This window comes from Spermophilus citellus (genome assembly GCF_964194105.1).
Source record: "Spermophilus citellus genome assembly, chromosome: 3".
In the NCBI taxonomy this organism is placed as follows: Eukaryota; Metazoa; Chordata; class Mammalia; order Rodentia; family Sciuridae; genus Spermophilus; species Spermophilus citellus.
The window spans coordinates 51,083,404-51,108,447 of NC_138184.1; the positions used below are offsets into that span (position 1 = coordinate 51,083,404).

Genomic DNA, 25,044 nt, shown 5'->3' on the forward strand with positions numbered 1-25,044 from the left:
AGTCTCTCCCCAACATGTCAGAGCCCTGGGCAAAGCAGCTGGATTCTGCTGTGACTATAGCTGCAAGCTGCTTCCTGAAGCTCAGGGGATCAAGAGGGGACAGTGCCTGTGGGAGGCCTACATTGGTGACGGGCAAGCCAAAGATGCGCTCGCGGTTGTTGTAGAGCATTGCCAACTGCTGGCAGTCCTTCAGCTGCTTCTTGACCCGCCGCACCTCGTTGGCAATTTCGTGTGCTCTTGCCATCTCCACGTGGATGGAGAAGCCAGCTACCACAAGCTGCAAGCCAAGAAGCAAGGGTCACATGCCCCTGCAGCACCACCATGCCCATGCGTCCACCTACTCCCACCTCAAGGAACCTGAGTTCCTGGGACTTTGACTCCTCCCAGCTCTGAGGGGACTTTGGAGTGACAGGTTGGTAGCCCATTACAGGCAGGCTGACTGCCTCATGGTGACCTGGCAATGCTCGGGGCAAGGAGGGGGAGACTCAGTGCCCTAACCATTTGTGCCCACTGCCCCCTGGGGCAGCATGGACACAAGAGAAGATTTAGGGCCCACTCCTCTGAATTCTTCTGAAGCTTGCTGCTCAGGCTTCTCTTTGGCCTTTCTGTTCATTTTTTCAGCCGTGTATCCATTCACTTATCCATGCATTCATCATGCATTGACAAAACATGTCTTAAATGCAAGAAATGAGGCCAGGCCTGCAGTGCAATGTGTGTGTGTGTGTAGGGGGTGGGATCCTAGCACAGAGCCCTCCACCAAGCCCCACCTGCAGCCCTTCCAGCTTCTCCTGGAAGTTGTTCTGATCCATGACCTGGATTTTGTGGAACTTTTCTTCTTCCTCAATATGCTGCTGCCGCACCATCTCTAACTGCCCGAGGATCTTAGAGGGCCAGTTGCTGGCAGCCCACCTGGCCGGGATGGGAGTTGGGATGGGGAGAAATGCCACAGCTGAAATGATGGGGTGGAGAGGCCAGACGAGGATACTCTTCCAGCAACCCGGGGCCTGGGTAAGAGCAGGATTGGGGGAACCTAGGTAGCAGTTAGAGTCAGCTGGGACTGGGAAACTGGGAAGTCCAACTGAGTGGAGAGATACCACCTTCCATCAACAGGGAGGCCACCTCTGCCCTAACCTTTGGGAACTGCAGTCGGCTTGCAGTGAGGTGCATACCCAATGTGCCCAGGAGGAAGCAGAAATGAGAAGAGGGATGCTAAGTTCCCTCTGAAGCCCCAGGGATGGTGGGGCCTCACCTTACATGAGGCAAAGCAACATTGGTGGCAAACCAAGGCCACCAGGCCAGCTTCCTTCCTATCAAACCAATTCCCTCTGCTTAGCTAATGTAGGCCATCCACGGAACTTGGGAATTCCACCTGCCATAGCCTAGGATGCCAACCCTGAGGGGAGGCCCCTCTTAAGCACCTGTCAGGATGGTGTCTTGGAGTTCCTGAGCAGGGCCCTGATGCTCTTGAAGCTCCCCAACTTGTCTGTGAGGCAGGGCTGGGGGAGGGGTTTCTAGTGGCCCAGAGACTGCCCACCAGGTGGGGCCTTGCCTTCTCTCAGGGCTCCTCAACCACAAAGCAGGGGTCTAGGTCCAGGTAACCATGTGTATCACATTGTTGAAGGGACAGAGACTAGACTGAAGAAGCAGGTGAGCCCCTCCACCAAGAGGATTGTGCCCCAAATGATTTCTTTCTGCTCCATTGATTACCTGGCCCTGCCTGGTCCTGGCCCCTGTGTGGAGCCATGACCTCTTTCATCTTGGAAAGGCATTTATTTTTTTCTCTCTTTTCTTTCTCTTCTTTCTTTCTTTCTTTTTTTGGGAGGACTGGGGATTTAACCACTGAGCTATGTCCCCATCCCTTTTTAATTTTGAGACAAGGTTTCCTTAAACTGCGGAGACTGGCCTTCAACTTGTGATCTTCCTCCCTCAGCCTCCCAAGTGGCTGGTACTCCAGGCCACTGTGCCCAGCTTGGCAAGGCATTTTGATGTGATTCCACAACCTGTAGCAGCTGGGACATTTGAGAAACCCTGTAGCGCCTCCTTCCCCATTCCCTGCGAGTGTGGGAGACAATGTTCCCACTCACTTGTCATTGAAGTCCTCTGTGCTGAGGTTGTAAAAGAATTCGTCCATGACCTCGTAGTCACTCATGACTTTGACAATCCGCTCCTACATGAACGGGGGTGGTAAGAACTGTGCTAGGGAAAGGGTCTATTGGGACGGGGCTGTCTGAAGTGGCTGGGGACTAGGGAGGGACTGTTCCCTTCCAGAGAGGAGAGGCCTGGGTAGAAGGAGATGGACAGGGTGGAGAGACCAGCAGCAGGGCCAGGGCTCCAAGAACCATGACCACCTCATTTGTAGTTTCCAGGCCCCTGACCCATGCCTTCAGTCCTTGTGACCTCGCACACAGTATAGCTCCTAGTATCTGCCAACACCCCCACAACCTCCTGAAGTCCACACGTCCTCCTGGTATCTACCTCACCTTCAGCCTCTGAACTCCCAATCTCCCAGCCCTGCACCTGTCCCCTGTCCCCAGTCCCTGAATATTAAGCCCAGTACCTCCAGCATCGAGTCCCCCAAGTGCCCACCGGACTTCCAGTCCTACTGGGCTCCTCCTGAATACCGGTCCCCAGTCCCATGTACCCACCTTACCTCCAGCCCCACTTGTTTCTCGGGGATGCCCTTCATCCACTCTCGCAGCTCGGCCAGCTCCTCAATGCTGTTGGGCTTCTCGTAGATCTTGCGGCTAATAGCGCGGAACTCCTCGCAGATCTGGCAGTGGGATGAAGGTGCCGGGGAGGGCTATGTGACCCCTCTTTACCTTCTTTGGGGCCTGCTTCTCCTTCTAGGTCCCTCGTGGCTCCCAACAGGTAACTGTTCCACCCCCATAACTCTGCAGTGCTTTCTATGAAAGACACTCCCTGGGTTGCTGAGGTCTCTTGAGAGGCAAGGGTATCTCTCGGTAGGCTTTATTCTCCCAGATTTCTCTGGTCCCACCAACACACTCAAAGCTTCTGAGGCCTGCATTGGCATACCCTCAGCTCTGCAGAACCATCGATTCCAGGATGTGCTAAGTCAGGGCTTCCCAGGTCTCTGTGAGTCCAGGAAAGGAGAAAGCAACCTCCTACACAGGACAGCTCAAGATCAAGACAGGGGGACTTCCATTTCCTTCTCTTGGCCTAGGCCTCTGCAGATACCCCTGACCCTGCCTGGGGACATATCGCTAGCAGGAGTATACTAGCTACGCAAGGATGCTGGTATTGAAGCTGTGGTCACTGGGGCAAGGCCAGTGGGCACCTACACTGTCCACCTCCTTGTGCAGGTTCTTGGCCAGGATGTCTAGCGTGGAAGTGGCCAGGGCTTTGCGCTTCTTGGACAGGCTCTGCTTGACATTGTCTACGTTGATGTAGAAGGGCCCGATGATGATGCTGCTGGGCAGCGAGTTGTCCAGGATCTCTTTCTCCTTCAGGTGGGTCTTCACCACCTCCCGCACCTCGTTTGCCGATGGGCACTGGGTCTGGTAGGCCCTTAGGACAGGGTGCACAGGTGAGGGGCAGAGCAGAGTGAGCAAGGTGGGTGGGGGATACACACAGACACACTCAGGCTTGAACACATACACGAAGAAGCAAGCACGCACTTGAGGAAGACACTGATGTCGTTGTTGTTCAGCTCCAGGTACTTTCTGTACTCCTTGGCGTAGGCCTGCAGGGGGATCATGGCCTTGCGCAGAGCATTGGTGATGGTGGACCTGAGTTCCTCCACCAGTGGCTCATGAAGCCCCACGGACTCTAGCAGAGGGTCGCCGCTGATAAAGATGTCCTCCATCACCATCTAGGAGAAAAGGGGCCGGAAGGGACAGAACTGGATGAGCTGTGGGGTGGGTGGGCAGAGGGACTGGAAATTCAGCTGTGCTCCCAGGGAGCTAGGCAAGCAGGGGCAGGGTGTGATCTCAAAACTGAGTGGGTGACAATGCTCAAAGCATGGAGTGGCAAGTCCTACAGGGGGCTGAAGACCAATTCGAAGCCAGAAGCCACCATGAGGCCCACTGAGGGACAATATCCTCTTCTGCCTGGCCTCACTCAGCCCAGTTCCAAGGAAAAGAGCAGAAGGGGTAACCATGTTGCTGATTGACTGGCAGGGGAGATGAGAGGGGACTTGAGTTGCAGGGTTTTGGGGGTCTAGGGAGTGGGCTACATGCAGCTGGGTACACTAGTCCCCTATGTGGATGTTGGCCCTTGTCCACTCTCAGGATGAAGAGAGAGGCCAGTCCCAGTGGCTCTGGAGGCTGAGGCAGGAAGTTTATGAGTTCAAAGCCAGCCTCAGCAACTTAGTGAGGCTCTAAGCAACTTGACAAGACCCTGTCTCTAAATTAAATTTTAAAAAGGACCGGGGATGTGGCTCAGTGGTTAAGTGCCCACTGTCCCAAGTCCTCTGTCCCTGGATGCCTCTGCAAAGGTTGGTCCCTCCACCAAGTAGCCCCAACATATCCTGTTAGTTCTCACACCTCAGGTGCAAAAAGAAAGAGAGAGAGAGAGAGAGAGAGAGAGACAGACACACACACACACCAGAAGCTGGGTGGGATCAAAGGAGTAGGACTCAGGGCTGTGGCAGTATTAGTCCTGCAAGTCCAGGAATTGCAGTTCTCACTCTTAGCAGCTCTGGGACTGAGGCTAAAAACTGAACTTCTCCAGGTTTACAAAGTGGAGATGTGAAGAGCTCACAATTCAGTTTTTTTTTTAAAGAGAGAGGGAGAGAGAGAGAGAATTTTAATATTTATTTTTTTAGTATTTGGCGGACACACATCTTTGTTGTATGTGGTGCTGAGGATCGAACCCGGGTCGCACGCATGCCAGGTGAGCACGCTATCACTTGAGCCACATCCCCAGCCCCACAATTCAGTTTATGGTGAGGATTAAAGAAGATATATGAGAACTTCAGGGCCAAGCACACTGACAGCCAGTTGGGAGACCTGTTGTAGAACTTTAACAGCTCTGATATTAGTGGCAGCACCCTGCAGTGTGGAGAGCCACTAACAGCCAGGGAAGCAGGTACCCAGGACCTGCCCAAGCTGCACTGTGTACCTTCTCCAACTGGGGCACAGAGTGGGTGGCCAGGATTCCCTTGTCAAAGAGGTTGAGTAGAGATGTCTCAAACTGCTCCAGCGCTGTGCTGTAGTGCACCCCTGAGCTGTCCAGCACCAGGTCCACAATGAACAGGGGATTCTTCCGGGGCCTGAGAGGCAATGGTCAGGCTGATTATGCACAAAGGTCTGAGGAGCACTCCTTGCCCTTCCCGCCAGTTCTATGACTCTCCATGCATGTGGCTGGCTTCCTCCTTCCTTCCAGAAATGTCCAAGTTACCAGAGAGAAAGATCCTGGCCAGTCAAGTTCCTCTGTAGCTACCTCGTGTCCAGAGTTTCCCAGGTACCACAGAGAGGAAGAGTCATCTCCCTGTCCTGGGGTCCTCAGGGAAGATTGGCCTAAGCTCTCCTTGGAAGCCCACATTCTTGGCTTCAGATGTCCACAACCCACCGAAAGCCCCACGTCTGGATCCCAGCCGGAGCCCCTCTGACGGCTTCTGTCTCACTTAGATGAAATCCAGCCCCTGATTGTGACCCCAGGGAACCCTTCATGATCTGGAATGGTCTCTACAACCTCTCCCACTTCATCCTGAACCAGGCTTCTCTGCCCCTCCCCACTCCAGTCACACTTGCCAGCCTGTCCTTCCTCCACTGTCCCAAGTCCTCTATCCCTGGGTGCCTCTGCACAGGTTGGTCCCTCCACCTAGTAAGCCCCAACATAGCCTGTTTCTTCTCACGCCTCAGGTCTTAGCTCAGATGCCATCTTCTCTCTGGAGCCCTTGGCCAAGGCCCACCCCAAATTATCTATCCTAACCCCTAACAAAATCACTCATTGTATTTTCTATTTAAGGGTTTTGTTGTTTGTCTTCCAGTGAGAACAGAAACTGTACCTCTGGTTTCCATAGAACCATGCCTGTTTCATGGAAAGCACTCAAAGAACACTTCTCAACTGAGTAACTCATAGATGGAGTGATGAGGGTCACCCAAATGCAATTCAGGGCTTGTGGGGCATTGCCTGGTAGCCTAGGGGCCACAGCCCTTCTCAGGACCCTTTTCCCACTACCATGAAGCCACCCCAGAGACCCACCATCCACAGGATGCTGCTAGCATCTTGGCCCTGGTTGCATGGACCAAGCCACTAGGGCCTGGCAAGGAACAGCTGCCTCTGCCCAGCAGGGCCCCACCTGTAGGGGCTGTTTATGAGGTCCTCCCCCCAGACCATGTCATCGGTGCAGTCAAGCACACTGCAGCAGGCATCGCTGATGAACTGTGAGAAGCTGGTCAGTGAGTCTTGCACCAGGAAGCGCAGCGTGTCCTGAAGCATGTACTTGATCAACTCCATTAGCTTGCGCAGCTTCGATATGAGGTACACCTCCCAGTTGGTCTCATAGAGGTTGTACCAGCCCTTGCTCATGTCACGTAGGCTGCTGCGCATGGCTACCTTCAGCGTGCTGACCCAGCTGTCCTTGAGGAACATCTGCACCTGGAGTGGTCACGGAAGTCATTACAAAGCCCACCCCAGGGACCCACCGTCCACAGCTGCCATGCTACAAGACTCTACACACTTGGATTTTGAGGTGGCCTCAGGACTCATCTGAGGGATCTCTCCCACCCCCAACTTACTGCCAAAGTGACTAAAACACAAACCCTGCCAACCCATCTCTTCACATGCCCCCCAGGGCCCAGGGCTGCTCAATGGGGAAGGAGGGAGAGAGGGAAAGATACAGATCAGGGCTTTCCCTCCAGCCATGAAGACAGACAGAGACAAGGGAGGAGTACATCTTGCACACACGTAGGTATATATACCTACATACACGCAGAGTAACCTTAATGGAGTGGAGGGAGGCTGCCTTCTGCCTCCCTCACATCTGATCCTCAGGTGGAACCAGAAGTGGGGTTTTCCAAGACAAGGGACCTGCCCCATTACAACCAGGCCTGGCATAAAGTGATTAGGAAGGGAGCCAGACTCTCCTTTTCAAGACAAATTGCACACCTGGCCCCACTGCAGGCCCCCAAAAGACCTTGGAAGAGGCCATGGCCTTGTCTCAAGTGACCGACTAAGCCTGAGCTTCCCAGGGATTCTGTTGTGTTGGCTCCCAGGGCCTGACTGTGCCTGCCCACCATGCCCGGGTACCCAGGCACCTGGGAGACGGTCTGAGACTGGATCTGCTCGAACTCCTCCAGGCGGCTGTACTTGGAGAGGTTGGAGTGGAACAGCGACATGGCGGTCACCTTGTTGCACTCAGCCCGCACCTTGCTCAGGGCTGTGATGACTTCGGATCGTGTGAGCAGGGACACAAAGGTGAAGTCCTCCTTCTGCTCCCGGAAGGGGTACTTGGGGACACTCACCAGGCCTGCAGGGGTGGGAGCCTGAGGTCAGCATTAGACCTGCCTAGGACACACCAGGGGTCAGGACACATCCACGGGGTGCTTGGTGGAGGGACAGGGCTCTTATCTCCTCCCCGAAAACAGAGAGCCACATTCCTAGAGCCCCTCTTTTCCCAGAGCTTGCTGCAGTGGCCCCCACACCCACAGTGAGTAGCCTGCTCTGGGAAAAGGATAAACTCCAGGCCTCCCTGGTCAGAGGCCCTTTTGAGAATTGGGTGGCAATTGTGGTCTCTCTCCCTATCTTCTCCCACCCATGCTACACACAACCTGAGGCCTGCCTAGAGCCTGCCCTAGAACCCCAAGGAAGGATGATGTGGGCACCAGGGCCCCTCAGAGCCTACCCTGCTATCCACACCCCAGCCTGCATCCTGGGTCCAGGGTATAGGAAAGCCAAGTCCAGGAGATGAAGTTAGCAGGGATCAGAGAACTCAAAGCAAAGATTTCTTAGGGGACCTGACATCTTTCTCTGAGACTCAGTCTGCCATGCATTCATGGGGCTGCAGTGATGCCAGGCTTACCCTTGCTACTGGAGGAAGAAAGGGCTTGGTGATCTCGAGGCCTGACCATCAGAACCCCGGACATCGACTTCTGAACGATGGCTTTCCTGGTACACATTTACCCTGTGGCTTCTGCATTACTCAGACATATATATATATATATATATATATATATATATTTTTTTTTTTTTTTAAAGAGTCCTCCTCCCTCTCCCCTGACCAGAGCTCTTCAGACAGCCAACACAAGGGTATGAATCCTGGGGACAAGGTGGTGCAAGGGAGGGTCAGGCTCATGGGGCCCACAGCAGCAGGACAAGTGATCCTAGAGGGAGAGATGGAAGGGGGCACTGACCAGCTGAATGGCCTCGGGGTCTGACAACCCTCACCTTGCTCTGGCACCGTCTCCTCCTCCTTCTCAGGCAGGGTCACATAGGAGAACGTGTCAGGCTTGGAGGAGACAATTTGGTCAAAGTTGATCTTGTTCATGCTGCGTTCATAGTCCAGGCTCACTTCTTGGGCGAGATTGCTGAGGTGCTCGAGGACCCTGTCCACAGTGAGGGAGTTGAGGGTTATCAGGGCCTCCACACATCCAGTCGACCCCGCGCTGTGGGCCAGCTGCAGTGCAGGCTCTGTTCTGGCATAGACCTGGGACATCAGCTTGAAGCTTCCTCTCTGGATACATGGGCATACTGCCACCTGTCCCTGAGCCAATAACCTCCTTGCCTCTTGTTCCCTGCTGCTTTTATAACCCCCCTCATATCAGTCCCTGAATCTGTGCATTTGGCTTCCAGCTTCTCGATGTTGTCCCAGGGCCAGGTCCCCTGTTCCCACCTCTACCCGCTCCAACCCACTCCCTGAAAAACTCAAATCTGATCACACCTTTCTGCTTAAAACCCATTTATGCTTTTCTCAGCTCCTAAGGTGCAGACCAATCTCTTTATGATGATCTAAGAGGAGCTTCCATTGGCCCCTTTCTACTCTCCTTGTGGACCAGGCTCCCCAATCTCATCCCGATCCCACCACAGGAAGCCCCCTCTGAGTCTGTGGAGACTCCAGGCCCTTGCTCACCTCAGAGCCTTTGCATATACTGTTTCAGCTGGTGGTCACACTCTTGTCCACTCAGCCCCTACTTAAGCCTGACTAGCCTGGGATTTCTGTCCCGGGCCAATCTCATTTCCTGAGGAAGAGGGCAGGCCCTAGGTATGATCCCAAAGTGCTCCCCATCCCCCATCATCCCAATACTCCTCACACTATGTTCAGTGGCTGAGCCCCTCTGGACCAGTGAGCACCAGGTGGGGAGGGTCAGTGCAGGGAGGCTAGGGTCCAGCTCATGGTCATTTCTGCTGTGCTGTGCAGAAGGCCTGGCATTTACAGGATGCCCAGAACACAGACGTTGAACACACATACAAAGAATTAAAGGAATGAAGCCAGGTGTGGCAGCGCATGCCTATGATCCCAGTGGCTTGGGAGGCTGAGGTAGGAGGGTCTTGAGTTCAAAACCATCCTCAGCAACTTAGTAAGGGCCTGAGCAGCTTGGTGAGACCCTGTCTCAAAATAAAAAAATTAAAAGGACTGGGGATGTGGCTCAGTAATCATCCAGTGCCTCTGGGTTCAATACCTGGTACTCAAAAATAAATAAATAAATAAATTTTAAAAAATGCTGTTGGGACAACTGGTCAATCATTTGGAAAAATAAAAACTTAGATCCACACTACATATAAGGATGAATCAAGAAAATCTATGCAATACCATACACGTACGAGAAGAAAACCTCACTATAAGGCAAGACTTTCCGACTTGACTCAAATTTCAGATGTAGTTAAAGATAAGATTAATAAAATTGCTTTACTATTTTATTATATGGCAAAAATCACCATAGAGAAGTCAAAATACAACTGAAATACCAGGAGATATTGATGACATATATCACAGATAAAGAGCCAATATCCCTAATATACAAACAACTCTTAAAACTGGAAAGAAAAATCCTAAACTGAGAAACAAAACAAAACAAAACAACAACAAAAAGAACAAGCAAAAGATAAATAGGTAAGTCACAAAAAGATTATTTTTAATATTATGAAAAGATGGAGAAGATATTCAGCCTCACTTATAATAAGACAAAATGAAAGCCACACTGAGATACCATTTCTTCCTTACCTTCCAGAGTGGTCAAAAATTAAATAGTATTAAATATACTCTGGGAAAGGCTGTAGAGAAGCAGGCATGCTCATACATTGCTGGTGGGAGTTCAAAATGGTACAAGGAAAATTTGGCAATACCTAATATGGCTGGGTGCAGTGGTGCACACTTGTAATCCCAACAGCTCTGGAGGCTGAGGCAGGAAGATCTTAAGTTCAAAGCAGCCTCAGCAACTTAGCAAGGCCCTAAGCAACTTAGCAAAATAAAAAATAAAATATGGCTCAGTGGCTAAGCATCCCTGGGTTCAATCCCTGGCACTAATCAATCAATGAACAAAACTGATATATATATATATATATACACACACACACACACACACACTATAATATACTTATCTAGCAATTCTACTTCTAAAAATGTACCCCAAAGCTATACATCCATCATTTTGGAATAAAAATGTACAAGTATTTTGGAATTACAAGATAATACAAGATAACCTAAGTGTCCATATTGTGGAGAATGGCTGAATATATTATGGTACATCCCCACAATGGATTACTATGCAGTTGTAAAAAGGGACTCAGAAAATCTCAATGAACTGGTATGGATTGATTTCAGGTATACTGTAAGTGAAAAAAGCAAAATGCAAAAGCTTTCTAAAGTGTGTTACATGCATATATACCTAGGATACTTTATTTATATAATAAGATAAACCAGAAATTAGTGATACTGTATACCTACAGGCATGATGGGAGAATGACAGATCTCTGAATAAGTCTTTTTTTTTTTTTTGTAATGGGAATTGAACCTGGGGGTACTTAACCACTGAGTCACATCCCCAGCCCTTTTTTATATTTTATTTTAAGACAGTGTCTTGCTGAGTTGCTCTGGGTCTCGCTAAGTTGTTGAGGCTGGCTTTGAACTTGAGATCCTCCTGCCTCAGCCTCCTGAGCCACTGGTATTACAGGGATGCACCATCACTGAGTAAGTCTTTTTGAGTAATAAATATTGTGAGTAGTATACATATACAGAAAGAGAATATTACAGAGTAGTTTATATATATAATGTACATATAAAATATGTATCCATATTTAACACATATTATATATTTAATATGTTTATATGTATGTGTATATATAACAAATGAACCAAGATGCAGTTCAAAAAATAAAGTGGGCATCTCATTGAAAGATGTAGGAAGAAAGAAATCAAGTAACTTCCAAATGTAGTATTTGGACTATAAGCCCCAGACTAAAGAGAAAAAGGATGCTAAATAAAGACACCAAAAAGTCTACTAAAAGGTATGGATTAGCGATTTGACACTACATTCTGTGTATTCTAGGACTAAACAAATAGGTCAATGTACCTTGAGTAACGGGAGCCAGTTTTCTTCTAGAGGATGGAATTAACAAGTACATAAAAGCGAGAATGAGCCCTGTGGTGTTAGAGTCGGTTTGAAGGTATCAGCAGGAACTCGTAGGTATTCAACAGATAGATCAATACATACAGAAAAAGGTATGTGTGGAGGTTATATATAACATAATGCAGTAATATTTTATATCTCTATTATTTCACAAATCTGTCTGCTCTAAGAACCTTGAAGCAATGATTTCCCAGAAGGAACAAATACATCTAATGCCCAAATCTTGTCCTCTAAATTCCTCACTAAAAGGAATCAGACAGAGCTCCTTGGAGAAAAATTTGATTTGAGGGCTGGATCTGGGAAAGAACAAGATAAGCCTGGAACTTCTCAATGTACCAGAAGGTAAAGACATGCACACATTATGATAGAAACATGTCAAAAACACAGAGGAAGTAACTTGAAGAAGCTCCCCCTGGCCAACTTTGAGCACTGAAATTTAAAAAAATGATAGTAATGCTTCATACCTTTTTCACTAAAGTAAGAATCCATGACTCTTCTTTTTTGGGGGGTGGGTGGGTACCAGGGATTGAACCCAAGAGGGCTTAACCATGGAGCCGCATCCCCAGCCCTTTTTTAATTTTTATTTTGAGGCAGAATCTCACTCAATTGCTTAGGGCCCCACTAAATTGCTATCCTCCTGCCTGAGCCACTGGGATTATAAGCGTTCACCACCATGCCTGGCTCCGTGAGTTCATCCTGATAATGAGGGATGTGGAGATGAACATCTAGGGGCCCAACAAGTCCACAGTACAGTGGGCAAGACAGCCCCACACAGATGAACCCCGAGGGAGCTCTACCTGCCCAGTAGTGCTACTTCCCCATGGAAAGACCCCAGGAGGTGGCAGCGCAGGGACTCACACGGAACCTTTGCGCATCCGGGGTGTGCTCATGGCCCACTGCTTGATCTTATTCAGGCTCTGCTCATTGATGAGCCGCTCGCCCTCAGTGGGCATGCAGTCCACATACAGGTTGTATAGCAGCAGCGCCTCTGTGTTCTTGCGCAGGGCATTGGCCTGGACCACACGCTGCGTGAACATGTGAGGGTCCTCAGCACAGAAGAGAAGCTGGATCCGTGGCACCCAGTATTGACAGATCAGAAGGGGTGGCCTGCCTGAGGGGTTAGGTAGGAGGGAGAAGGGGGCATATAGTCAGGCTCTCTGGGTCAGGCACAGGGTTCTAGACAGCTGTGTCACTGATGTGCAGTGGCCCTGAGTACAGTGTTTCCCTTCTCTGATCTCCTGTTGAACATGCAAAATGAGTATGATAACACTCCCTGCCCTGCCTACCCTACACGGTGTCATGGATGAACGTGAAAGTGCTTTGAAGACTACAAAGATCTTGCTCATAATCCCAATGGCTTGGGAGGCTGAGGCAGGAGGATCGTGAGTTCAAAGCCAGCCTCAGCAATGGGGAGGTGCTAAGCAACTCAGTGAGACCCTGTCTCTGAATGAAATACAAAATAGGTCTGGAGAAGGGGCTCAGTAGTTGAGTGCCCCTGAGTTCAATCCCTGGTACCCATCCTCCCGAAAAAAGAGCTATGCTCAGACAAGGAGTTGTACAAGGGTGGCCATTTGGGGCTGAACACCAAACCCAGGGCCAATATCATTCATTTGATGGCCTCAGGCTTTCAACATCGTGCTACATGAAGCATTGCCAACTGCTCAGAGTTGACATACCAAATAATGGCCATTTGCCTTCCTGGGGTCTCTGAGACATGGGCCTGCTGGTTCTTACTGATCAGGGTCCAGACAGCCATAGATCAAATCGAGCAAAGGCAGAATTCAGATCTGAGCTGATGGTGCCCTTGGAAGGATTGGCCTCAGTCACAGCGTGGGCTTGGCCTGAGCTGGGGGTCAGCCTGGGGCAGAGGCTGAGCTCATACCTCTGGAAGTGACCCCTCCATTCACCAGGGGCTTCCCCATCTCGTCCCGCACGAGGCCTCTCTGATCCGTCTTGTGCACCAGGTACAGCTTTGTCTCCTCGTCATAGTCCAGAACACCAACCTCACACCATTTGTAGACCAGTTCCAGACTCTTGGGGTCCTCTGAAACAGGAAGGGACACCCCACCAGTGATTCCTGCCATGCGGGCAAGGTAAGACCTCTTGAGTGTGGCAACAGGTGCTGGGAATGGATCTCAGAGGTCACTAGACTGGCCTCTCCCACCAGAACATCCTGTCTAGCTCCCACAGAGTTAGGATCCCTCTTCCTTCCATCTGAGTTGGCCTCTTTGGAACCCCTGGGCCACAGGAGGATCCAAAAGGATGAGGCCTCTCTGCATGACCCCCACCGGGGCAGAGACAGACACAGGATGAAGGCCCTGGCCACGAGGCAGGAAAGCCTCAAACACACAAGAAACTTGTTGAGGGCCTGTTGTGGATGGCCATCGTAAATGAGCTGGACCTCTTCAAAGTGACCAAGGCCAGTGTGAAGCCCTCCCCGGCGGCTGCCCTCGCTATTGAGCCACAGGATGAGACCACTGCCCTGCAATGGGCTCTTAAGTGGTCCCTGGGGCCAGTTTAGTCAGGAGGGGTCTCCTACCTACTCCTCAGACTAAGCTCCTTTGCCCTCTTCTCCAGCTCACCTCCTGCCACTGCCCACCCCCAGCTTTGCTCTAGCCACACTTGATGTCTGCCTGTCCCTGTGATTTTACAGCTTGTTCTTTCTTCAGGGTCTTTGCATTGGCTGTGTCATCTGCCTGGTGGCCTCATTACTGGTTTGTTCCCATTGGCTTCTCCTTGGAGAGGCATCTCTGCCTAAAATAATACCTCTGCCCCAGGCACTGTCTAAACTGTTGCCCTTTTTGTGTCTCTGACAATGCCTAGATTCACTACTTATGTCTCATCTCCTGGTTGGTCAGCCTCCTCACTCTAGTGTCACCTCCCTAAGGGCAGAAGTGGAACCGGATCTAGAATGGAAACGGGTGCAAAGTAGGTGCTCAATAAACTGTGAAAGAAGGAAGATGCACACACACTTGCTACTTAGTAGAGGATGCTTTATCATACAGTGGCATAAAACAAACTGATGCATTCTACAGACTACTGTTGAGGAAGGAGGGGCTGGAATTCCAAGGAAAGTGGTTCTCACCTGTTGATGCCAGAGGGGTGCGGGAGGCCGCTGTTGTATACCACCTTGGCTTTGCTTTGGTTTTGCTTTTCCCCTCCCTTCCTAGTAAATTTTCTTTTTGAAAATGCTGACCTTGTTTTGGCTCAACTTAAAGGAAAAGTGTCACAAGCAGCCCCCAGAGGAAAATGAGAAGGCTCTGACAGAAAACTGTTCCGTTCCCTGCTAGCCCCTCCTTGCCCCTGTGCTCTAGCTACCTTGAGAAGAGGGGAGGCTGGCACTCCATGCCCTTGAGGTTAATGCAGCCTTGGTTTTATCACCAGGAATTGGAGATCTGGGAACCACTGAGTTCAAATATTTTTGTAATTAAGTTCAAAGTGAAGGGAATACTCCGGGCCTCTTATCTGGTTCAGAGAAATTGATTCCAGCATTGAAGTGTTTTTGAATGAAACAAATTTGCAACCTGCTCAGTGGACTCGCCACAGGCCTCCTGGAGGCTGTGCAGTCTTAAAAAAACAATTAATGCTCTTAGTCCTGCCCCCGACCTAAAGCCTGCCTGCCTGAGCCCACTTCCCATTCCATGGAATCATTTCCCTACAAGAGGCAGGGTGCAGAGCCACCTTCTGCCCTGCATGGAGAAATGGTCACTTCCAGCCTCCAAATTTAGGACACCAGACTTGCTAGGAAGCCTGCACAGAGACCCAGCCTTGCAGGCCTAGACGGCGGCCATGGCAACTCACCCTGTTCCTGACAGCAGGCAACTAGGAAGAGCCTCCACGGCCTCCAGGACAGACTGAGGCCAAAGGAAGAGCCAGAGGCACTCTGTGGGCAGACACAGGTGAGGCCGAGGCACCGCAAACCTGTGTCGCATCCAATGAGTAGGAGTGATAGTGGTTATAAATGGGTGACTGGTAAAAGTGTATATATGAGTGTCATAGTGTGTGTGTATGAGGGTGTGGAATATGTCCAAATGTGATCGTAAATGTGGTGGTGAAAGAGTGCAACAGCTCAGAGTTTCAGCTCCCTGCTTTCCTGTGACACTCTGGCTACTGTGAGAAGGCTTTTACAGAGGTAAAAGTTGAGAGGCCATTGTTATGAGCGGAATGATGGTGATTTCTGGATGGTGGGATAGAAGGGTCCAGCCGGGGACCTTACGCATTTACCTTTAACATTTCCAATGAGCATGAATATTTTTATTACCATCATATCAAAATGTCTTTATTTGTTTAGCACTAGACATATCCAAACTGTCCTGTTCCCAGTCCTCCTGACCATGTCCACCCTGATCCCTGCATTTCTTGCCTTGGTGTGGCCAGCTCCTTGGCCTGTATCTCAGCCTCAGATGACCCCTTAGCACCCATGGCTGCCGGGGGAGCCCAGGAGTTCTTGACAGGACTGCTGCTGGGACAAGATGGTACCCCACCCCAGGCTGGCCCTGCTTACCATGTCCCAGGAAATCGTCAGTGGGCAGGAGGGCTTTTCCAGGAACTGGTTTCCTGGTGTTTGACCCTGGCTCCAAGCCCATATTGATCCACTCTTGGGGAGTGCGACAGTCAAATTCCTCATTGTCGAACACCTGGGAGAAAGCAGGCAAAGGTCCGGAGGAAGTGGCTCCCCTAGAGGCCGGGGCGAACTGAGCATGGACAGGGCTGCCTCAGTAAGTAGCCTGCTCCCTAGATGAAGGAGCTGCAGGTGACCGGGAGGGCAGAGCCCTTACTCTACTTCTCCCAGGGGCACACAGGGTCTGAAGGAGAGGGAAACCCTGGATCCTTGTCCAGAAAAGCCACCTAAGGCTCAGGCAGAGGGCTTGGGGATTCAGGGCAAGATGTAGACGCTCTCCCCTGCTGCCCTGGAACATCCAGCTCAGGCCCAAGAGAACAGAGAGCTCTTGGGTTTCTTGAGCACCCCACGGGAAGGCGGTCGTCCATCACTGGAAGGATCATGTGCATCTAGATCCAGAGTCCCCAGAGACACTCAGGACACAGAGAGGAAGCGGAAGGAGCCAAAGCCAGGGCCAGGCTGTGCAACCTCTTTCTCCTCCTCTGACTCTGTTTTCCCATTTGTATCTCAAGAGGTGGCACTGACACCCTCCTCCATCCCTGGTCTCCACAGTCCAACCTGGCTGCATCTAGGTACCCATGGGGGTGGGGGGACACACAGGCTGCCCAGGCTCCCGGGGAAGAAGCAGAGAATCTGCCTCCCAGGGATCACGGGAGCCCTTCCTACTCCAACCTAGGATGACTAAGGCACCTGGGGTGGGGGGTTATGATTATTCAGTTGCTATGATTGACATGTAAGTATTTATGGTTGAAGTGGGGCTCTCCTTTGGGGTCTGACTCCTGAATTTCAGCCGGGGTCCCACACTCCCATCCCATCTCCATTGGCAATCTACAGAGGTCTGGCTTACCTTCAGTGGGAGATAGATGGGGAAGAGTGGGTCATGGCCCTGTTCAATGGTTTGGGGGTTTTGGGGGTCTGGGTGCCTTGGCATGAGCTCGTTGGAGTCGATGCCCTCATTAGCCAGCAATTGCTCAATGTCCAGGCTCAGGTACTGCCGCTTTCTCCTGGAAGGGCAGGTAGGGTTCTCAGGACGGCTGGGTTCGTGTAGGGGCTCCGCTAGTGAGTCCCAGGGCTCTTGTTAGGTAGTAGCTAGCAATGAGCAGTGAAATACATGGTAAGGTCACAAAGTGTTCCTTAAATTACTTTAGGATCCTTCTTTAAACTATCTTACGAAATCAATAGTGGCAGTTCATCTGTAGAAAACAAAATAAAGTAAAGGGCTATTTGTAAAACACGTCAAGAGAAAAGGATGAATGGGACTAACTCTTGACAGGGTCCACTGAGGTTGATGTGAAGTTTGGAATTATGGCTATAAGTGTCTCCAGTTGTCTGGGAAGGAGGATTCCTTTAGTAGCGCAGGCACACTATGATAACTTCTGACCAGCTACTGACCCCAGTGCCCATATTAACATGGGATTGACTTATAGATGAAGCCCCCCTAAATAGGATGGCCACCATGACAGTTCTGGAGAGGACCAACTAAGGTCAAAAACTCCATCACCTGAAGAGAAGGAGGAGTTGAACACCTGATTGGTGAAGGTTGTCGAAGGAGGACCTCGGTTTTCAAGCCAACCATAAAACTAATAAATTTGGGGATAGCATTGTCTCCTTTTGTTGTTCTCTGCTCGGAGACCTCTCTCTCTCTCTCTCTCTCTCTCTCTCTCTCTCTCTCTCTCTCTCTGTCACTCTCATGCTCTCTGCTTGAGCCTCACTTTGCTTTTACTTTATTTTCACCTTACTTTCACTTACAATAAAATTCTCTTGCATGACATCTGGTGTCTGACTTTAAATTTTCTTTCATTGGAACACTAGAATCAAGGTTTGGAGTTTTAGCTCCCTGCTTTCCTGTGACATTCTGGCTACTGTGAGAAGGCCCAGGGTTTGTGATGATAGTGGTGTGGACCCCTTTGAGTCCCTGGGCTCCAATTACACCTGTATCCTGCCATGGCAGTCCCACTTCATTGACCTAAATGCCACCCTCTCCGATTCCACAGCAAGGAAAATCCATTTGTTCTTATGAAAGAACCAAATAACTAGAAAGTTTAAATATTTTTTCATAGAATCTGCCATGGAGATGGTCACCTAGTGGTCTTTAGATCCTCAACTTTTCATTAGGCAGATACCACCTCCCGGAGGACAGGTCCTCTCTACAGTCCACCCAGTCGTACCTCTCAATCTCAATCTTTCGGGGGCACTGGCCGGGCAGCACCTGGAAGGGCACCTGCACCTTGGGCTCATAGGCTTGCGGCGGGAAGTCAGTCTGGGTGAGCAGCTTGGTCGTGGACCCGATGCTCTGCTGCTCTATGCACTCCTCAAAGTCATCAGGAACCTTGAAAGTTTCAACTGCAGGCAGAGGCAGAGGCAGGCACTGTGGGAAGCAGGCTGGGGCCCCATGACCCCAGTTCCCCCGATCATCCAGTAAGACAAATCGCCAGGCAGGAACCACATGGGTACACTCTGATGTGTGGGAAGCTTGGAGCTTGCCTGCGACCAGTTGGGGTCAGAAGGAAGATAGATAACAAACCAGGTGCCCAATGGGGTGCAGACCAGAAGGAAACAGGGCCTCTGGAACGTCTGTTTTAGTCCTACCATCCCTGTCCAGGGCCAGCATGCTGGGCAGTTCCCTTATGAAACTCCCAGGACCCCAGCACCGGAGCCATTGCTCAAGCCAGGTGCTGAATTCAAGTACTGGTGAGGGTGACCACTGGACAGGAAGGTAAAGTGGGCATATGAGAATTTGAATGCCATTCACTGCCTGGGGCCCTTTCCAGACTGGAGGCACCCTGAGTAGGGGTGGATGGTCCCTGTGGGACCCACAAGCCACCAAATGGCTGCCCCTACTTGGACAATGGCAGACTGAGCCTTCTATTCTAGGTATGGGGGGAAGGGAGTTGGTGGAGTGAGATCATAGATAGGATTACCCATCATCCCAGGTTGCCCAGACTGAGGGTTTCTTGGAACATAGGGTGCTCAGTGGAGTGGAAAGTCCCAGGGTAATGGAGACCACTATAGGTGGGGCTAGGGGGTGTAGGTGCCCCCCATGTATTCTCCTGGCAGAGGAAGGTTCCAAGGAGTCCCAAGGGTCCTGGGAAGCCCTAGTGACCCCCTTCTTGAGACTCATGACTTCTTTGGGGTCAAGAGGTGGTCACGTTACACAGACATCTTGGGGTAACTTCTGGAGCCTCACAGAAGCTTCCAGATTCTGGGCCTGGGATGTTGTCTGAGGTTTGGCAGAGGCCTCCTGCCTTCAGCTGAAGTCCATTCTCTTAGCAGAGCTGCCAGCACCAAACAGCTCAGACACAAGGGCAATTTTCAGCTGCTTGTGGTGGTGCACGCCTATAATCTCAGTGGTTCAGAGGCTGAGACAGGCAGATCACAAGTTCAAAGCCAGCCTCAGCAACTTAGCAAGGCCCTAGGAAACTTAGCGAGACCCTGCCTCTACATAAAATATAAATAAGAGCTGGGGAGGTGGCTCAGTGGTTAAGCACCCCTGGGTTCAATCCCTGGTACCAGGGAAAAAGGGGGGGGCAGTTTCAAACTCCTAATCTCCTGCTCTAGTGCCTATGGATTCACAACACCATTCTGCTCCTGGAACCCACTCTGGGAAGGAAACAAGAAGGAGCCAGGTTGAAGAGGTGGCCTCTAGCCTCTGCTTCATCTCCGAGCCCCTGACAGGCTGCTCAAGCCTTCTCTTTAGTTCTCAGGCAGCAAGGGGGACTTCTGTCACTGGCTTCCAAGAGCCAACTGGCTCCACACTGTTGGAGCTGCTTTTCCTCATGTGGGTGGGACTGCTGAGCTGCTGACCCCTGCCACAGATGGTGGGAGCACCATTCCAATGCCCTGAAAGCCTGAGATCTGTGGTTTGTAGCCATTTTCCAGGTCACGGTTGCTTGTGGGACTGTTGAGAACATCAAACCAGATCCTCAGATAAGTACACAAATGTCCGTATTGATGCCATTTTCTGGGCACCAGTTTAGGAGTTCACAGACCCCATGGCTCATGGGCTCTGATGGCACTAATGTAGGCAGTGCCAATAAGGAGCCAGGCCTTTCCTTGGGTGGACATGAAGTCAGACAGCTGGGACCATAGGGACTCTGAGCCTGGTGCAAGTGGGATCCTGTCTGATGGAGAAGGAAAGCAAAGCACCCAGACGGGAGGGTCCCTGCCCCACTCCCTCACCACCACCTGGTGCCTATCCTGGAGCCACCTTATTCTCTCTGCCACAGGTTTGCCTCACAATGTTAGGAGCTGTGATTTGAATCATGTTCTCTGTCCTACAGCAGGAACTGCACCTGGGAACTTCCTGTGCAAAGGTCTAGACTGCCCAGTTGCCATGGTGATGCCCTGCTTAAAGGGGGTTCTGTGCTAGGCACAGGACTATCAGTCTTGACCCTGAATCTAGACACCAGCTGCCAGGGATAGAGAATTTATGAGTGCAAACTGATCATTATAATTGGTCACTAGTCTTTGACCTTCAATCCTGCATGCTTTGAAGAAACTTTCTCACCAAAAAACCCTTTTGATGATAAAACCTATATAATAAATGTGCTAGGCTAGCAGTGGGTCATTATTCTGCATCTTTAATGTCCTACCTGGGTTCAGTTTCCTCTCTGTGTGTGTCTGTTTTTCTTTTCTAATCCCCCATCACCCCTTGCTGGTTTCTGAATTAACAGCCCTGCTGGTTGCAGCACTACACACTGCAGACCTGTCCTAGTCCTTACTCCCAGTTGTGTTTCGAGACTTGTCTTGGAGACTGAGAGGATGTTCCTCCTTCCTTTCTCCAGCAAAGATCTCCTGGGTATCTAACTATGCCATGTGCTCTTCCAGATGCTGGGGCTCCAGCAGAGCACAACTCAGACATACTCCTGGCTTCCTCTGAGCCCATGTTCCAGCTGAGGTAGATGCCCTATTGACCCTAGCCAGGCAGACAGAATTACAGCCCTGCCCTTAGCAGCTCCAGGCCCTTATGGCAGTTCTGGGGAGGATAAGGATGAAGCACTCTCTGTAAGTCTGGCCCTTGCAAAACACTTTATGTCTTACTGGTCTCATTTTACCTTCTGAGGCCAGAAACCCTGCCTTTAAATGCACACCAGGACCCACCCACCCCGTTCCCCTGGGCACTGACCTTTTGGGGTGAACTCGCTGAGGTCGGCTTGACGTAGGAAGTTCTGGTTCACGCAGGGCCCACGGCACACGTTCTGAAACCAAACCCCAGAGGCCTGAGTGTTCTTACACATCCCAGGGACATGGGAAGGCTTCCAAGGCCAGGGCTTTCCCTGAGGACCACCAGGGAGCACTCCAGGAGCACAGAGGTAAGGCAGAACTGATGAGTTCATAAACTTTGTTCAAAAGTGGGGGGTGCTGGGGTTGTGGCTCAGTGGTAGAGCGCTTGCCTAGCACGTGTGAGGCACTGGGTTTGATCCTTAGCACTACATAAAAATAAATAAGTAAAATAAAGGTGTTGTGTCCATATACAACTTATAAAAACAAAAGTCACAGTGGGTGACAAGCTAGGACATCCGGGGCCGACTCTGTTCTAGTCCAACACAGCTTCTCTCATTACTGAGAACTCCCAGCATGCATCAAGGGGCTGAGCCATGAGACAGGTACTGTAAGGCCAGCCATTGTCTCTGTGTGCATCTCCTCTCCCAAGGATCACTCTGGCACCACTGGTGGACTGGGTATCAGTGGGTTCTTGCCCTATCTCTCTTGGCCTCTCCTCTGTCTCAAACTTTCCTAAGGCTTCCTGGGATACACAGGGCTCTGTGTTTCTGTCCTAGTCATCCCCTTCCCATCTTCCCCTGGCTGTAGCCTCATCCCTGACCTCTTCCCTTCTACTTCATATGGGCCATGCCCTCTCTCAGGGACCCCAGAACTTTGTAGCTGCTGTTTCCCGTACCTGGAACACCCCAAGTACCTAAAAAATGCATGCCCATTGTTGTGGTTGATGTGAGGTGTCCCCCAAAAGTTCACATGTGAGACAATGCAAGAAGGTTCAGAGAAGAAATGATTGTGTTACAAGAGCCTTAACCCCATCCGTGAGTTAATCCCTGATGGGATTAACTGAGTGGTGGCTGAAGGCATGTATGTTGCAGCTGGAGGAGGTGGACATTGGTAATATGGCTTTGTGGTATATATTTATCTGGAGAGTGGAGTCTCTCTCTTTGCTTCCTGATCATCATGTGAGCTGCTTTCCTCTGTCATACTCTTCCGCCATGATGGAGTTGGCTATTTATGGACGTGAACCCTTAAATAAAATTTTCCTCCTCTACAATTTTTCTAAAACACCCATCTCTTAGATGTCAGCAGCATGCCATCTCATCCACGGATGCTTTTCTAACCAGGGTTAGGAGGAAGGCAACTGCCCCACCAATGCTGTAGCTCCTTCCAGGGCCTGGACACAGCGGGAGCTCAGTAATGAGTTGTGAATGAATAGACAGATGAATGGATGGATGAATGGACAGCTAGATGGATGGCCAAAAAAGATGGCTGGCTGACTGGCTGGGGATGGGTGGATGGATTTTGGGGTTGACAGGTGGCTAAACGAACAGATGAATTGATGAAGAGAAGAAGAATGAGGGAATGGAGGCTACAGGGAAAGCTCAGGCATCGTAGAGGATAGCTGCTATATTTACCCCAAGTTGATCCAAGCTTCCAGGGCTGAGGATTTCGGAGTAGAACCCACGCTGCTTCATCACTGGGTACTTCTTGTCAGTTCCGGTCAGTGGTAACTTCCCGGGCAGCCCCACGTCTGAGGGCAGGGGTGGGACCAGGGGCACCACTACAGGTGGGGGCTTGGGCTCAGGGCCTGGAGGAGGAATCCTCACATCATAACTTGGTCCCTGAAGAGCCCTCTCCATGTTACACTCTAGGCCTCCAAGAGTTCCCCCCAGGTTGCACTCTTGGTTCATAGGAATACTGCTGGGTCCCGGTTCCTGAGGGTCCCTTCCTGGATTGGGTGCTTCTCTGTTCCCATGCTCCATGGTGCTTCTCAGGGAGATGCCCAGTCAGAGCTCCTAGGAGAAGATACAGTGTCACTCAGTCCTTGGCAGCCTCTGTCTCAGCCCCCAGAGGCACCATGATACACCATGCCTCCTCTCACGAAGCCCCAGCCCTTGATTCACCGACAACAGAAGAGGGAGGAGAAAAAGAATGGTCTCCTCCTAATTTGGACAGAAACACAACGCCAGGAGAGTCTCACCAGGAGACCCTGGGCCCATCCTGGATACTGCATGTGAGAAATGAGCACCCCCCAGAATTAAGGGCTGAGCTAGGGGAAGATCTGCAGGTGCCTGTGCCTCTGCATCTGCCCATGTCTCCTTCATTTTTGAGAAGGCTTCACTTCTCAACAGGGGGAGATGGGCAGGGTGGGAAGTGCCAAGACTTGCTTACTCAGTGAATTTTCCCAAATGACTTTCAGCCATAAGTAGCCCCAGGCCCCCCATCCAACAACCCTGTGGAACCAGTCTGCCTCTCCCCAGATGGGCACAAGGTCTCACTAGCATTTGAAAGACCCAGGCCAAACTCTGCAGTCCATCCCATCCAGGCTCACCCTACCTCCCAGCATCCCCCAGGAGCCAAAGGACTAAATGGCGTCCCCAGCAGGATCCTGATGCTGACCGTTGGCCCACAGATCCCTGTATCAGCAACAAAACAGCACTCACTCACCCAAGCTCTGGGGGTCAGCCCAGCTCAGGGAATATATACCCTTCTGTCTTCGTGGAGGGAGAAACAGATGTCTCCAACTTGCACGCACATCCACCACCTCGTGGACAAGGGTTTGTGGGGCTTTATTAGCAAGCCCTTGCCAAGCCACTGTTGTTTTTGGCTATCTCAGTCTACATCACCAGGGGAAATCCTTGGGCAGAAGAACATTACAAGAAATGGGGTAAGGGTATAGGGAAGAGATTTTCACCTAAGGCTGGTGTAGAAACAAACAAACAAACACAAAAAGGAAGTCTTCAATTATTTCAATAAAAATGTCAATTAACAAAAGAAAACAAAAACATCTTAACAAAAGGAAATAGGGGCCTAAACCAGCAAGCCCTCCTTCCTGGACCCCATCACATTTTCCTACCCCTCTGTATACTGGGATAGGACAGTGAGGAGCTTGCAGAACAGATTATTCTTTTTTCTTTTTCTTTCTTTCTTTTCTTTTCTTTCTTTCTTTCTTTTTTTTTTTTTTGTGTGTGTATGTGGTACTAGGGATTGAACTCAAGGATGTTCTACCACTAAGCTATATCCCCAGCCCCCCTTTTTCATATTTATTTACTAGTTATAGATGGACACAATACCTTTATTTTATTTTTATGTGGTGCTGAGGATTGAACCCAGTGCTCCATGCATGCTAGGCAAGTGCTCTTCCTCTGAGACACAACCCCAGGCCCATCCCCATCCCCATCCCTTTTTATTTTTTATTTTGGGACTTGCTGAGTTGATGAGGCTGGCCTTAAACAAACTTGCAATCCTCCTGCCTCAGTCTTCTGAGTAGCTAAGATTACAGGTGTGCTCCACCATTCCTGGCAAAGCCACTTTTTTGGCTGGGTGCTTTGTGCTCTGCCATTCTCTGACTTAGCTACCCAGAGGGATGTGCTGTGGCAGAGGTTCTTACCTACACTGGCCTGAGGAATGGAGGGTGGCTAGGCCTGTGTGGAACAAAGCTAGCCAGTAGCACCAAAGCAGCCTGCACCAGCTGAGCCCATTTCCAAGAAGAGGATGGTGAGTTGGCAGACCACTTGAAGGATGGAGAACGGCAGATAGGGCTCAGGCAGAGAATTCCAAGCACCCAGCCAGAAGGCCCATCAGCCTCTAGCCGGTCAGCTTTGCCAGGTCTTCCCCACTGGAACTCTGCTCCATGAACCCACTTTCTGGCGGCCAGCTATCTCCCAGGGCATG

General features: G+C 50.7%; 1 protein-coding gene across 1 annotated transcript in view; it reads right to left on the reverse strand.

The window, feature by feature from the left end:
• DNAH1 (dynein axonemal heavy chain 1) overlaps window positions 1–23,132 on the reverse strand; it is a gene marked incomplete at its 5' end in the record, with an annotated part of 68,080 nt that extends 44,948 nt beyond the window's left edge. The window contains 17 exons of the mRNA XM_081288507.1: window positions 122–277; window positions 768–909; window positions 2,085–2,167; window positions 2,651–2,770; window positions 3,300–3,525; window positions 3,636–3,829; window positions 5,080–5,230; window positions 6,263–6,561; window positions 7,221–7,432; window positions 8,350–8,507; window positions 12,387–12,639; window positions 13,411–13,572; window positions 16,033–16,165; window positions 16,997–17,153; window positions 18,318–18,492; window positions 21,275–21,347; window positions 22,785–23,132. Of these exons, the coding sequence (XP_081144633.1) occupies window positions 122–277; window positions 768–909; window positions 2,085–2,167; window positions 2,651–2,770; window positions 3,300–3,525; window positions 3,636–3,829; window positions 5,080–5,230; window positions 6,263–6,561; window positions 7,221–7,432; window positions 8,350–8,507; window positions 12,387–12,639; window positions 13,411–13,572; window positions 16,033–16,165; window positions 16,997–17,153; window positions 18,318–18,492; window positions 21,275–21,347; window positions 22,785–23,132 (3,042 nt within the window). The remainder of the gene's footprint in view (window positions 1–121; window positions 278–767; window positions 910–2,084; window positions 2,168–2,650; window positions 2,771–3,299; window positions 3,526–3,635; window positions 3,830–5,079; window positions 5,231–6,262; window positions 6,562–7,220; window positions 7,433–8,349; window positions 8,508–12,386; window positions 12,640–13,410; window positions 13,573–16,032; window positions 16,166–16,996; window positions 17,154–18,317; window positions 18,493–21,274; window positions 21,348–22,784) is intronic.
• Between the last annotated feature and the right edge of the window lie 1,912 nt (window positions 23,133–25,044).